Below are 14,689 nucleotides of genomic sequence, written 5' to 3'. Positions count from 1 at the left end.
GTACATACACGTCCGAAGGTTACCCGGGTCCACGTTTTGGCATATATTTCGAGACCCTAGTCATCAATAGGTATGAAAATTACCCCGTATTAAAGCACTTATCAACAGCTTTCATTTGATATCCATATTGTACAAACACATTCTAGGGTCCACGTTTTGGTCTCTATCTCGAGACCCTAGTCACGGAGCGGATGGAAATACTCTGAACTAAAGCATTCACCAACAGCTTCCATTTGATACCCATATTGTACATACACATCCGAAGGTTACCCGGGTCAACGTTTTGACCTATATCTCGAGCCCTATTTCCAAAATAAAATATAATCCATGTTACTCGTGATGTAGCTTTCGAATGGTGAAAGAATTTTTAAAATCGGTCCAGTAGTTTTTGAGCCTATTCATTACAACCAAACAAACAAAGTTTTCCTCTTTATAATATTAGTATAGATATGGTGAATATTACCATACATTTTTTCCTTCAGATATAATAAAAAAATAATAATAATAACATTAAATCAACAGGTATTATTAACAAACTTGGTTTTATTTTAAATTCTTCAAGTAAATCAAATTAATAATAATCAATAAGAAGGCATATGCCAATACAAATACGTGAATTTATATATGTACATATGCGCATATACATACATATATACGCTCACATAAGTAGGGGAGAGCAAGATGTCGAACGTTGCCGTTCGTTTGCTTTGTTTGCTTTGTCGTTCCTTCCGCGCTTTCGCTTGCAGTTCATTCAATGCAATGAGCAAGGTAACTACATATGAGCAAGGTAACACTAATATGAGCAAGGTAACACTAATATGAGCAAGGTAACTACATGTGAGCAAGGTAACTACATATGAGCAAGGTAACACTAATATGAGCAAGGTAACTACATATGAGCAAGGTAACACTAATATGAGCAAGGTAACTACATATGAGCAAGGTAACTACATATGAGCAAGGTAACGACACATTTTGGTAACGGCAATGAGCAAGGTAACTACATATGAACAGTAATGAGCAAGGTAACTACATATGACCAGTAATGAGCAAGGTAACTACATATGAACAGTAATGAGCAAGGTAACTACATATGAACAGTAATGAGCAAGGTAACGACACATTTTTTCGTGCGTGCAGCCTGTTAAATCGAATTATAAGACGTTATCACGTCAAAAAATATTCGTATTGCTTCTAAGACGCTTAATGAACTCTACCAAAAACCTTCACAAGAAAAATATAAAATGAGGTAAACATGGAACTTGGAGAACTTACCATTGGTAAAAAGTGACAGTTTTAACGATGTTAAAATACAAGATGATAACACTGATGTAGAACAAAAGAACTATCTATTTGGCGCAGAGTTTTGAATATGCTTTCTAGAGTATTTAGGGGTCGCTGATTCAGAAATAAGAAATGTACTTGTTCCGGTCAGATCTTGTTTTGTAGATATTCCGAATTTTTGCAATACTGCCAAAAAAATTTGCCATTTTTCCGGTGAGTGGGGACCAAAATATTGATGGAAAACATTACTTACGATTGCAATATGCACCGACAAATTGTAAAAAATGTTTTTTGGCTACCATTATTCAACAAAAAGTTAATAAGAATAATAGTTGAATAAATAAACATGGTTTTTTTAATGATTTCCATCATCCTGTGAAATTCAAACATGAACAATTTTGATTGAAAATGGATAAAATATGGTGGATCATAAGGTTATTGTATATTCTTTAACATATTAAAATATGAAATAATCTGATAATAAGTGTTAAAGTTATGATCTTTTATCGACGGACGCGCAAAATGCCTGTTTTCCGCCTAGATGGCAAAAGGCTATGTATTTGAATTTCAGGATCTCTGTGGCGACATACTTATTTCTGGAATTATGTGTATGAGCTGTATTCAGTTGAACTGAGATATATTTTCAGTTGTGCCTAAATGTGTTAATCTGTGAAAAAATGTGCTGATATTTTTTGCAGTGCGCTTTAAAAATAGGAATATATCTTAATTTGGCTACAGAGCCAACAATTTCACTCCTAATAGAGTAAGATTACACACAATATTCAGGAAACTCATTGTTTTGTATCTTGAGGGCCGAAGATTTCGGAGTTGAATATCTCCAAAACATCGATTTATAGCATTTGAACTGATAATTTGGGCTTACGAAAGGTCTGTGCACGTTTCACTCCGCACAAATTAACTGAGGACCAAAAATTCCGCAGAATTCAACACTCGAAAGACATCATTAAAGAGGCAAGAAAAGACGAGGACTTATTTTACAACATCATAACTGGTGATGAAACGTGGTGTTCCCAACATGAACCTCAAACTAAACATCAAAGTGCAGAATGCAGGGACCCAGAGGAGCCAACGCCCAAAAAATCGCATTTGCAGAAGTCGAAAATCAATTCGATGCTCATTTGTTTTTACGATTCCAAGGGAACCGTCTACAAGAAGTTCGTGCCAATGGGCCAAACCGTCAATGCAATTTTCTATAATTGGCGTTTTGAAGTGTTTGTTGCATAGCATTCGTCGAATTCGCCCTGAATACCGCGAAGGAAGAAGCTGGCGCTCATTGCATGATAATGCACCAACTCCTCGACCCACTCTTGTGACTGACTTTTTGACTAGAAATCGCATTTTAACCATCATTCACTCACCATATTCACCTGATATGGCTCCCTGTCATTTCTGCCTCTTCGGAAAATTGCATTTGGCTATGAAAGGAATACGTTTTGCGTCCGTAGAGGCCATCCAAAAGGCTTGTACCGACATCCTAAAGGCCATTCCGGATACCGTTCAATGACCTGAAACACTCTTTCGAAAAGCTTTAAGATCGCCCAAAAAAATGTATCGAGGCCAGAGGGGACTATTTTGAATAAATAAACTCGAAATTATCAGAAAAAAGCTCCTGTCGTTTCTATTTTAGCTCAGTATTGTTTATTTTGGACTTCACCTTGTACTATTTATGGGTCTCTGTTAAGTCATTGGTTTATGTCGGCAAACCAGCAACTCATGAAGCATTTGTAGCCAATATTCCACTCATCATTGACGGCGTACGGCCAGATTTACTGGAAGAAGGAGTCCCAAATTGGAGTGATCAGATAGACCACCTAACTCGTAGCCGCGAGGGACATAGGCCGGATATCACATACAAAAATTTAATGTCATAAAATTATCTATATATATACAGGACCCGCCATCTATCGTTACGGATTTGAACTAGGTATTATTTGAAGAATGGTAACACTTCGCTGTCATCTGATTTGACAGAAAATTAGTTTTATTCTTCCAGTGAACGAAAATGGTTGTGTATACGCTCAAAGAACGCTGGGAAATATTGCGACATTACTTTGAAAATCATGGTAATGTTGCAGAATGTGTACGAAAATTACGTACGGCAATGAGAAGAAGAAAAGCACCGAATGAAGCGTATGTGCGTTACTTTGCGAAAAAAGTAAGAGAAACTGGGTTGCTTATTGACAAACCAACCAAAAACCGTGCGTACACCCGAAAATATTGCTGTTGCTCAAAGACCAGTGTTATGCCAACAAACCAGCAACAATTGATGCACTGAAGACCAACATACGCGATGTCATAGCTGAAATACAGCCGCATACAATCGAAAATGTATTGAAAAAGAGGTTGTCTGTAAAGTCGGTTTACTGACGATAGTTTAACGTGACAACGTCATAAGAAAATATTGATGGAATGGTTGCAATTTTCAAAACAAAATTTTAATTTTATTTGTTTGATAGATATTTTGTATGGATATAGAGGAGGATGTAAATGGAATTGCAATGGAATAGGTCAAGTTACATTTACACAAACGTGAAAAATGACGAAACATTTATCAAATTCATGAAAGATATCTTCAATTTCGATTGTGCATCAGACGTTAATAAGTCAACAACACTAAGAGGTATCATCATCGATTTGCCTTTTTCAAGACACTTTACACTCGAAACACTCCCTTTCATTTCCTACTTTTTCTATCATCGTCCTATTCTCAACAGAGAAATGGTTCATTACCATGCACACAGCAAGAAGGCATATGCAAATACAAGTATGTGAATTTATATACCTACATATGCGCATATACATACATATATACGCTCACTTAAGTAGGAGAGAGCAAGATGTCGAACGTTGCCGTTCGTTTGCTTTGTCGTTCGTTCCGCGCTTTCGCTTGCAGTTCATTCAAGGTAACGGCAAATGAGCAAGGTAACGACAAATGCGCAAGGTAACGACAAACGAGCAAGGTAACACTAATGAGCAAGGTAACACCAATGAGCAAGGTAACGACACATTTTTTCGTGCGTGCAGCCTGTTAAATCGAATTATAAGGCGTTATCACGTCAAAATTGGACCGATCGTATGGGATGGTGCATGGCTAGCCGAGGCAGCCATATGAATGAAGTTGTATTCCATCATTAACCGGAAGGATTGTACTTCAAAATAAAAAAAGCAGTTTGGAAAAATATTGAGTAGTTTCTTTTTTATAGCATTTTTAATTCCGTAAAGTTATATGGCGGACCCTTTATATAATTGGCGGGTACACCCTTTTCGGGTGTTTGGCCGAGCTCCTCCTCCTATTTGTGGTGTGCGTCTTGATGTTGTTCCACAAATGGAGGGACCTACAGTTTCAAACCGACTCCGAACGGCAGATATTTTTTATGACGAGCTTTTTCATGGCAGAAATACACTCGGCAGCTTCCCATTGCCTACCGAGGGGCGACCTCTATTAGAAAAATGTTTTTCTTAATTTTGGTGTTTCACTGAGATTCGAACCTACGTTCTCTGTGTAAATTCCGAATGGTAGTCACGCACCAACCCATTCGGCTACGGCGGCGGTAAAATTATCTACCAGATTATAATTATATAATAAAATTACATTTATATAAACAAAAAATTACTGTCAATGATCTACCAGATTATAATAAACAAAAAATATTTCAATTTGTGTTGTCATTTTAAGTTCTCAAATTCTTAAAAAATATCCGATATTATATTCCTTGCGGGGCAGGCTAATCACCTACCCTGTCAAAAATCAAATAGATTATCGAAACCAACGCAAGACAAGTCTTGTCGATTCTCTATGCTCCCGAAAGGAGTGAACAAGGAACAAAACAAAAAAAAAATATTCCTTGCAAGACTTTTTTTTTATTCTTATATTTCTAATGACATTGCTTGTCTGTTTTTATGAGCCTCACTTACCGTTTCGCGCTGATACCAATTGATTATCCACTGTAAGCGTCGATGAGAGGCCAGCAAAAACTATTTGTAGCAGTAAAATTAAGTTTGTGTGTGTATACATTTTTGGTAATAAAATATTTTTATGTCGAGACATTTTTTATTTTTTATGATTTTGTTTTTAATTTTACTTGTATTTTTTCCTTATTCAAACTTTCACTATACACAAATTTCTTGCATTTAATAAATATTTAATGCAGCTTCGCTTTCGTTGTCATTTAATGCGTCATTCATTAAAATCACATCAATCAATTTTTTTCTTAATTTATGCGAATAATTTATATGCGAAATTTTCGGGGCATTAATTTGTAGAATTTTTAAGAGTTAATGTTTTGTATTTCTTTTTAATTTTTAACTTCTTTATTGGCATTTGGCTTTCAAAGAAATTTTATTTAACGTATAAATTTAATAACGAATTTCGTTTCTCATTACGGTTATTCATTTTTCTGGGAGAGAATAAGCGGCCGCTTTTACCGAAATTCGCGGCACAACTGAAGCATTAAGTTAGCTGCGCGGAAGATACAAAAGAATCACTGCCATTTCTTTACTTGCTGCGCCCACCGCAGCGACTGCTGCTAATTACGATGACGATGATTATGTTGCTGATGCTCTAGCAATGGGTGCCTATTTTCGTTGTTACTCTTCCGATTGCTATAACTTCTGCGCGTTTGGCAATTTCTGGGTTGTGCTCACCGATGATCAGCTGCAGGTGCTAAAGACACTTGCAGGGCTAAGCATGTGCGCGTGCGTCTTCGCTCGTTAGTTGATGATGAAGATTGCGGCTGTTTCACTGTTCGCTTTCTTTAACACTTAAAATGAGATACTCTTCTGCTTGGTGCGCGCGCTATGCTGTTTAACTATTCTTCTTCTTTTTCGCCTATTGCTTACTGGCTGTCGTTGGACCCCAACGAAATTTCACTAATTGCCGCGAAAGAGGAAGAAAAACAAAAGCCATGCCAAGTGTGTGAATATAAAATTAAGAGAGCGCATTGTTGAAAAAGTAAAAGAAAAAGAAAAAACATACATAAATTTGCAAGTAATGAGTTGAAAAGCTGTAATGTAAATGGTAAGGCAACGTAGAAATTAAAGAATCAAATCCAGAACAGTTGAGTGTGAAAAGAAGCTGAGATGCCGATTGAGGGGCTTTTTGCTTCACCTAACAATTCAAGTGATCGACGATGCGTAGCCCAGTGGCTAGTCGTAGGCAAAAACAAGTGTATACCGTTACAAACTTCAAACAGAATTGAAATATTACTACAACAACCAACAAGCGTACCACTCCAGCCCCAACCAGGCGTCAAAGGCACGCGATGTACCAAGTCTTGTATTTTGACTGAGATATTCGGCAATGTTGTAAGGTGCGTTTCATAATCACAAGACATCAGAGGAAAAAAAAACTTTTACACATCGATTAAAGTAACAAAAGTTATCAGTTTCATTACAGAATTTAGAACTTTTTTAATACGTAAAGAAAATTTTAGCAAAAACGTATTTCCAGGCGTTTCAAAATGATAAGATACTTTTTAAATAAAGTGATCGTTTAACAAAAGTATACTTTTTTCGAATTTTTTTTTCTGTCGTTTAGAATATTTTAGTATTCTATGGAAGCACCGCTTTAGTGACACAAAATAACCTTTGTTTCATCGATTCTGCTTACTTTTTAAGTAAATTTACATCTAGAGCAGCCCATTCTGCCTTAATTTCCGTTTTAAGCTCGTTGGTGTTGTCAAATTGGCGATTGTTGGCGTAAACTCTTCTGACTAATATACCTCAAATGTTTTCTATTGGATTTAGATCCGGAGACACGTCGGCTAGTCCATAGTTTCTATGGAACAATCGGTCAAATAATGCCTTGTTTCCCTGTTTACGTGGATTCGGACGTTGTCTTGCTGAAAAACGAAGCGCACTTTCCGATTATCCTGAATAAAAGGAAGGAGACTATTTTCCAAAATGTTTTAGTAATCCCCGCTATTCATTCGCGATCATGTAAATTGTATATCAAGAGTTGCGTTCGATGTAAATGCACCCCAAACCATAACAGAACCTCCACCGAAGTTGCGTTTGGAAAATAAGAGGGGACTCTTGCGCAAATCTCTCCTATAATTTAAAAAACTATCGGGTCCATCAAGGTTCCATTTTTTTATCCGAAAATATAACCTTTTTAAAAAATTATATGAAATTGGGCAACATTAGAAATATTCCAAATATCTTACTGTGCCCCAGTTGGTGTCTAGGTGTTTTTCAGCAAACTGAAAAGCTGGCGCGTCAGCTTGAGCCCTGGCAAAAGATGGGGTCTCTTACACCTCTGTAATGTGCGGCAAACTGTTGTTTTTGAAACCTTATTTTGAACAACAGCGACCAAGTTGACGCAAGACTTAGACGAGTTAGAAGCTTTTCTTATGATTGCTCGCTGTTCTCGACTTGATAGTGTTAATTTTCTTCCAACGGGCTTCAAAATGTTAACACAACGGCTTCTGCCTTTTTTTGCAAACATAATTTGATTGACAAGCCTGAATCCCACGCTCCTCTTGTGATAATATTGAACCCCTCGGCATTTTAAGTTAAATTGAATAAAATTATAATTAAGGTCATCCAAAACAACAATCAGAACCTTCTATCTCTTCAGAAGCTTATTTCCGACTAGTGTCTTATCATTATGAAAAGCCGAAAAGACTAGCAAAAATGCAGCTTCTGGGAAAAAGATAATGGTTCTATAAAATCGAGTGAACTTTCGCACCAGAAACAATTGATTGAAGTCCTAAGTCTATAACTGTTAAAATGACGCTAAATAAATGCTACACCGAAAAGTAAAAGCGAGCTTATGGTAGCTCAAAAATTGTATACCAACGGTGTCTTATGATTATGAAACGCACCTTATTTTCGGCGTCAGCATTTTGGCTCTAGCACTGTGGTTTTTTGTTTTTTCTATGATGCGTATGAGCAACGTCTGTCAATAACCTGATGCGTAACGAAGCACGAAAGCGAGTCATAAACGCTGATAGGCGGTTGAGCGTGAAAGGTCAAGACACAGACGACGACAGAGATTCCGAAATTAAAGTTTTAGGCAAAGAATATTTTCCGCCTGGCGTAAATGTTTAATCTAATGGAATAATATTTGTAAGTCCTCTCTAGCCGGATAATTTTAAGCGGAGAACTGCTGGTATGCGTCAGCCACAAAGCGTTTTTTAATTTCATATGTAAATAGCAGTTTTGATTAAATTTAATTAAAAGTAGATGAGATCCAAATTCGACTTGGTTCATATTAATGCTTAATGTGAGGATGTGTATGCCTACAGTTAATTAACTAATCATTGCCTACAATTCATATAAAGACTCCACTTGTCATTTGTGATATTTTTAATTTAGAGAAGAGATTGAATATCTAGGAATTATAGTGGATAAAAAACTCACTTGCGAGGCCCACCTCAACTCAGTAATAAAAAAGGCAACGAAAAACCTTTGGACAACAAAACAACTCTTGGGCAAATCCTGGGGTCTGAGCCCTAAAATGACCTTCTGGATCTACACCCAAATGGTAAGACCTAACGTACTATATGGAGCTTTGGTATGGTGGGTTAAAACAAATCAAATTGCTGCTACATCAAAACTGCGAAAACTCAAAAGGCTGGCCTTCCTAAGCATAACAGGGGCCATGAGAACTACCCCAACTGCTTGCATGGAAGCGCTTTTAAATTAACCACCGCTACATTTAGCAATACAAGAGGAAGCAAACACTCTCTTTCCATATGAAAGAAAAACTTAAACCAGGAGATCTTACTGGACACCTCAATACCTTGATCAGGGTTCAACATGCAGTATCATGACGCAGATAAATGGCCACACGGAATCCGTACTCAATTTTATAAAGAGATACAAGGTTATCTTCCCGTCTAGGGAAAAGTGGAACACTAACCCAACATGGATAAATGATGACTCACAAAAATGGTACACAGATGGTTCCAAAACGCTCCAAGGAGTAGAATCAGGAATAATGGGACCGAGAGCATACAAATTCCTAACACTAAGCACAGATACCACGATTTTCCATGCGGAGCTCTTCGCCATAATGGAACCAGTGGAAATCATATCCAAAAGAGGGTTCGAGAAAGTAAAAATTAAAATACTTTCGAACAGTCAATCGGTTCTCAAAGCCTTGAATAGCTTCACATTCAAATCAAAAGTCCTAATAGAGTGTAACAATGCACTCAACAAACTGGCCACTCATAATCAGGTCTCACTGATTTGGGTACCAGGACATGAGGGACACGAAGGAAACGAGAAAGCAGACTTTTATGCCAAAAAAGGGGCAGAATAGGGTTATTTAGTAAAAGATTATGCCGGTTCTGCTGTGATGAAGAGGAGTCTATGGAACACTTAATCACCAACTATCAGGCATTAAACCATAGGAGACACAGAATCCTGGGTTCGTACCTACTAGAGGAGGAAGACCTACAATTGCTCTCTCCTGGTTCGATTCCTCGGTATACTAAATAATTATAATTAAGTATAATTAAGTGCATAAAGGCCTTAGCCTAACTCGTACAACCATTACCATTACCATCGGCCCGTCTTTGTGATTTGATTGTACTGCAAAGAGTTTGGGCAATGGCATTGAAAAGCTTTATAAAGAGTCCAAGCTATAGCACTAGGCAAATTTTGGCAACTTATTTAATTTTAATTTTTGTGTGAGAGAATGAAACCTATCGTCAACAAACTGGCTGCGCCTTATCAGTGCGGGTTCAGCCATAAGTCAACCACAGACCAAATCTTCCTAATACACCAAATGCAGTATAAAACCCACGAAAAACAACTCGACACGCAGCATCCCTTCATTGATTTTAAAGCCTCCTTTGATAGCACAGATAGAAAGCACCTTTATGCCACTATGCCTGAGTTCGGTATCCCGCAAAACTACTACGGCTGTGTAAGAAGACTTTGAGTGCTACCGCAAGCTCCGTCAGAATGGGAAGTAATCTCTCCGAGCCGCTCGATACCAAGCGAGGTTTCAGACAAGATGATTCCCTATCTTGTGACTTTTTCAAACGCTTACTGAAAAAACCTTTAGCGCTAAGGAACTAAATCGTACTGGCACTATCTTCCACAAGAGTACTATGTTGCTAGCTTATCGACATCGACATTATCGGCAAAACCAACCGCACTGCATGCTCGGCATAAACCAGCTTAAAACGAGAGGCGAGCAATGTGGGTTTTGCAAGTTCCTGCTGTCAAAACACAACGAGTCTTCGCGTCTTGGACAATATGTTAGTGTTGACAACCAGCAATTTGAAGTTGGGAAGGACTTTGTGTACCCTTGGAGCAGCAACAACTACAAAAATATCGTCAGTCTGGAGATCAAGTGGATAACAATTTTGCTTTTTACCATTTTTTCACCAAAAATCCAAATTTCTATGAGCTGGAAGTATTCGTTAAAAATTATCTCTGCAATGGGCACATAAAATGGCTTTGCTACGATAAGATTTGGCGCCTCTGGCATATACTCATGAATGTATAAATATGTCGTGAGGCTATGAACTTATTAGTCCACTGAAACAAGCCACCAACTGCCCATGTTACGGGTTTGGGGGAATTATTGTTGTATTGCTACCTCATATAAAAGGGCTGCTTCAAATAAAAATCGATTTTCATGGTGGTTATTTGCCATAAATTACTTTCTATCAGTCAAACCATGCGACAAAAACTACAAAATTTCCTTACTTATTTGGTGAGGAAATACCCTTTTTCGGGTGTTTGGCCGAGCTTTTCTTCCTATTTGTGGCATATGTCTTGATGTTGTTCTAAGCTGTTGGTCCAAGCCGACTCCGAACGGCAGCTTTTTTTCATATCATTTGGTGTTTCAAGTACGGAGATTCGAACCTATGCACTCCCGAATGGTAGTCGCGCACCAACTCATTCAGTTACAGCGGCCGCATATAATAAAACTTCTCTCAAAAAACATTCATAGTAAATCCTGAATATAAAAATTTTGTTGATACATTTAAATTCGTAGCTGCTAACTTGTGAGGAAGTACCCAGTTGAAAGAGGGCGTGTTGGTTATGTTTTAGAAACAAAAAAGGGTATATTTAAACAAAATTGCTTTATTAACATAAATCGTGCGCTGGGCGTTTATGACCCAGGCAAAGGTTATACGATTTTTTTGTTCAGCAGATATTTTTGCAATGACGGTTTGTTTATTGCAAATGAAAATTTCTGGTGTTATTGTTAAGTTGGGTTTTGTTTTCTAGCTGTTTTTTCCAACTAATTTTATTTTATCTTTTTTTTGGTTGGGTTTCCAGAATTCTTCTATTGTTTGCCAAAAATAGTATTAATTTAGGTTTATTATTCAAATGTTAAATTCCGCGCTGGTAGTCGGTATTACCCTTGCTATACAAAACTTACAGTACCTTAACGCGCCGCCTATGCCATTGGCACTGCAATGGGCTGACAAAGCGTTCAGCAATGCGTTAACAGAACAATCGAATGACCCAGCGTTGACTAAATTAAGGCATACAAAATAAAGTTCAAACGCCAACTACTAATTAAAATTCACTAACACAAAATTTAAAATATCATATTTAGTTGTTTGCTTTACTTCTTCTTTAAAGCGCATTTTGAACGCCATTAATGCCTTACAACATTATTATTACATATTTCCGAATTGCCATAGTTGAAAAAAAAAAAAAATTTATATTTGCAACAAAACATAAAGGTAAGTTTATACTTTTAAAGAAAAAAGGCACATCTTTTAATTTTTGCATTTACTGCCATTACAATCAACAGGCAGCGCATCCCCACTCATGAAATCCCTGGGCGAATTGTCACTAACAGACGAAGGGCAATTTGTGCGGCAATTTTGGTAACATCATTCCAAGTGTTAAGCTACAGTTATACCCAGATATTGATTACTAGCACAGACATGTAGATATTCACGTATCTGTAGTTCGTTGCGTGTTGGGCTGTTTTCAATTGGAGGCCCCTAAATCGGACCAAATTTTTTTGAACATTTTTTCATTTTTATAAATGGATTTGAAGGTTAACTTTTCTTTGGCTATCGAGCCGAATTGTACATATTCACTGCACAATAGCATTCGGCAGCATGTGGCGGATCGCCTTAGTCGTCAGAACAAACATCATGAGCAATATTTTGGCTAACTGAAATTAGGAATCACTACAAAATAACCAAACAGGTGGGAAAAAGGAAGAGTACTGATGTGGTACTGATACACCAGTTGTGTCATATTTTTTTCCTTGTTCACTCCACTCGGGAGCATAGGGCCTCGACAAGACTCAGTCTTGCATTAGTTTTGTTAATCTATTTTGCTTTCTGGCAGGGTGGTAGGTGATTAGTCTGCCGCTACCAGTCCTAAGTGGAGGAAATCCCACCTGTCGTTGCCTTCTTACTGCTTGGAGCGCCATCTGTGTTTCACATTTTTCTGGCTGAAGGATCGCACAGATGGTGGAGGACTTCGCTAAATTTGGTGTGTCTGCGCTATTACTGCGATTGCCCACTTCCTCTTGCTGGCGCCACTGATGCAATGTGTAATTGTTTTTGTTGTTTGCTTGTTTTAGCAGCCACAATGCAAGTAATGCGCTGAATTTTGTGCGGAAGTAAGAGTTGGAAGGATAAGGGTTTTGGGGTTGAGGAATGAATTTTTTTTTTTTTTTTTGTTTTAGAAACTAGAAAAGTAGGTCAGTTTGGAAAAGTGCGAGGACCGTGCTTTACGTGGTATTTGCACCCACAAACTCTGGGATGGCAGGCTAGTGCATTTACGCTAGACTACCGAGGCCGATATTTGATATTTAAACCTGCAATATCCGCAGATGAAGCAAAAAAATGCGAGACCAGATTTCTGAATCTTTACCCGACAAGAGCAGTGCAGCTTAGAAGAAGGTGCTGAGATGATTCCACCTCATCTTCTAGACAGCTTGTGCAGAAAGGACTTGAAACAATCTCAAATGTCAGGTAAAGCTGCGGTTTTGCTAACCTTAGAAGTTCCCTCGAGCGTTACCGATTTACCCGAGGCCAGAAGGATCTCGCGAATTTGCACGTTGCGCGCTAGCCCAGTGCTCGTTGAGTTGTTGCGAGGCTCATCTTTCCAGTAGTAGATCCCAGGTTCCCAAGGGAACTCCAATCCACTAATTTCGCGATAAAACCATCTCCAGAATTTCCTATCCAGCCAGGTGATCAGCCCAGCAATTTCCCTCTATGCCGCTGTGACCAGAAACCCAGATGAGCCTAATATATTGTAGATGCAGTCGAGAGAGAAGTCAGGCATTCACCGACTAATTTCGAACGCACAACAACGGATCCAAGATCCTAGCTAGCTTTCATCCAGGCGCCCCTGAAACTCACAAGGACGCTTAGAGAAATCTACAAGTGAACGGAATTGATCTAACTGGAAGTAAATCCAGACAAGATGAACTTACTAGTCTTTGCAAGGAAGTAGACAATTCCTAACTGGTCACCTCCGAGGGTGGGAGGAGTTGAGTTGACACCAAAAACATCGACATCAACATCCTAGGCATTGTTGTGGATAGCAAACTGTCGTGGAAATTAAATGTAGAGGAAGAAGCAAAGAAAGCCTCTAATGCTGTATACGCATACAGAACTTGGAACTTATCTCTCCGACTCACACATTGGATATAAGTAGCGGTCACTAGACCAATAATGCTCTATGGTTCTCTAGAATGGTGGGCGGCGTGCGATGAAGTAGCTTACGTTAAAAGATTGGAAAGTGTGAAAAGGATTGCAGGAATATGTGTAAGCGGCGCTAGCAGCACAACTCCAAAAGCGGCATATTTCTATTGCTATTATTCTGGAATCAAGCGAAATCTCAGTCTACGTGATTCAACGAGTTAAATTTGGCAAAAAGCCTAGAGTCATTATAGAGCAAAATGGATGGCAGAAAGGCCTAGAATCCACATACCATTCATACAATTTCTTTACAGATGGGTCCAAAATGGTGGAAGGAGTAGGAGCGGCTGTCTTTTTTGTCCGCTATTTGATCCAAAAGCCTTTCAGACTCGCTAATTACTTTAGTATATTTCCGCTGAAATCTATGCCGCAACAAAAGCAGCTGAATTAGGACTGGAATTCACTCCTCTTAATACTCGGACAAGCATTTTTATTGATTGTCTACCAGCTATTAAAGAAATTATGGCTCCTTGCTCTAGCTCGAAACGTGTTCAACAGTGCAGATCCAAAATGGATAAACTCTGCAGAAATGGGTAGGTAACTAATTACTGGATACCGGAACACAAAGGATTAGAAGGAAATGAGAGATCTGATGAGCTCGCTGAGACAGGCACTCGCTTGCCGAGATTGCGCACGTCAAGCATATCCCATCACTCTTCTTTCTGAAAACGGAACTGAATGAGGAAAAAGCTCTGGAAATGTAGGCGATTTGGGAACATTCAACCTCGTTCAAAACTGCC

General features: G+C 38.4%; 1 protein-coding gene across 1 annotated transcript in view; it reads right to left on the bottom strand.

Annotated features, from left to right (window-relative positions):
• Positions 1–5,590, bottom strand: part of LOC129243423 (uncharacterized) — a 70,938-nt gene extending 65,348 nt beyond the window's left edge. Inside the window, exon 1 of the mRNA XM_054880410.1 lies at positions 5,221–5,590. Coding sequence (XP_054736385.1) covers positions 5,221–5,353 — 133 coding nt within the window. The 5' untranslated portion in view covers positions 5,354–5,590. The remainder of the gene's footprint in view (positions 1–5,220) is intronic.
• Positions 5,591–14,689: the final 9,099 nt, after the last annotated feature.

Source organism: Anastrepha obliqua, chromosome 4 (assembly GCF_027943255.1).
Source record: "Anastrepha obliqua isolate idAnaObli1 chromosome 4, idAnaObli1_1.0, whole genome shotgun sequence".
NCBI classification, from domain to species: domain Eukaryota; kingdom Metazoa; phylum Arthropoda; class Insecta; order Diptera; family Tephritidae; genus Anastrepha; species Anastrepha obliqua.
This window is presented reverse-complemented; position numbering and strand designations above follow the sequence as displayed.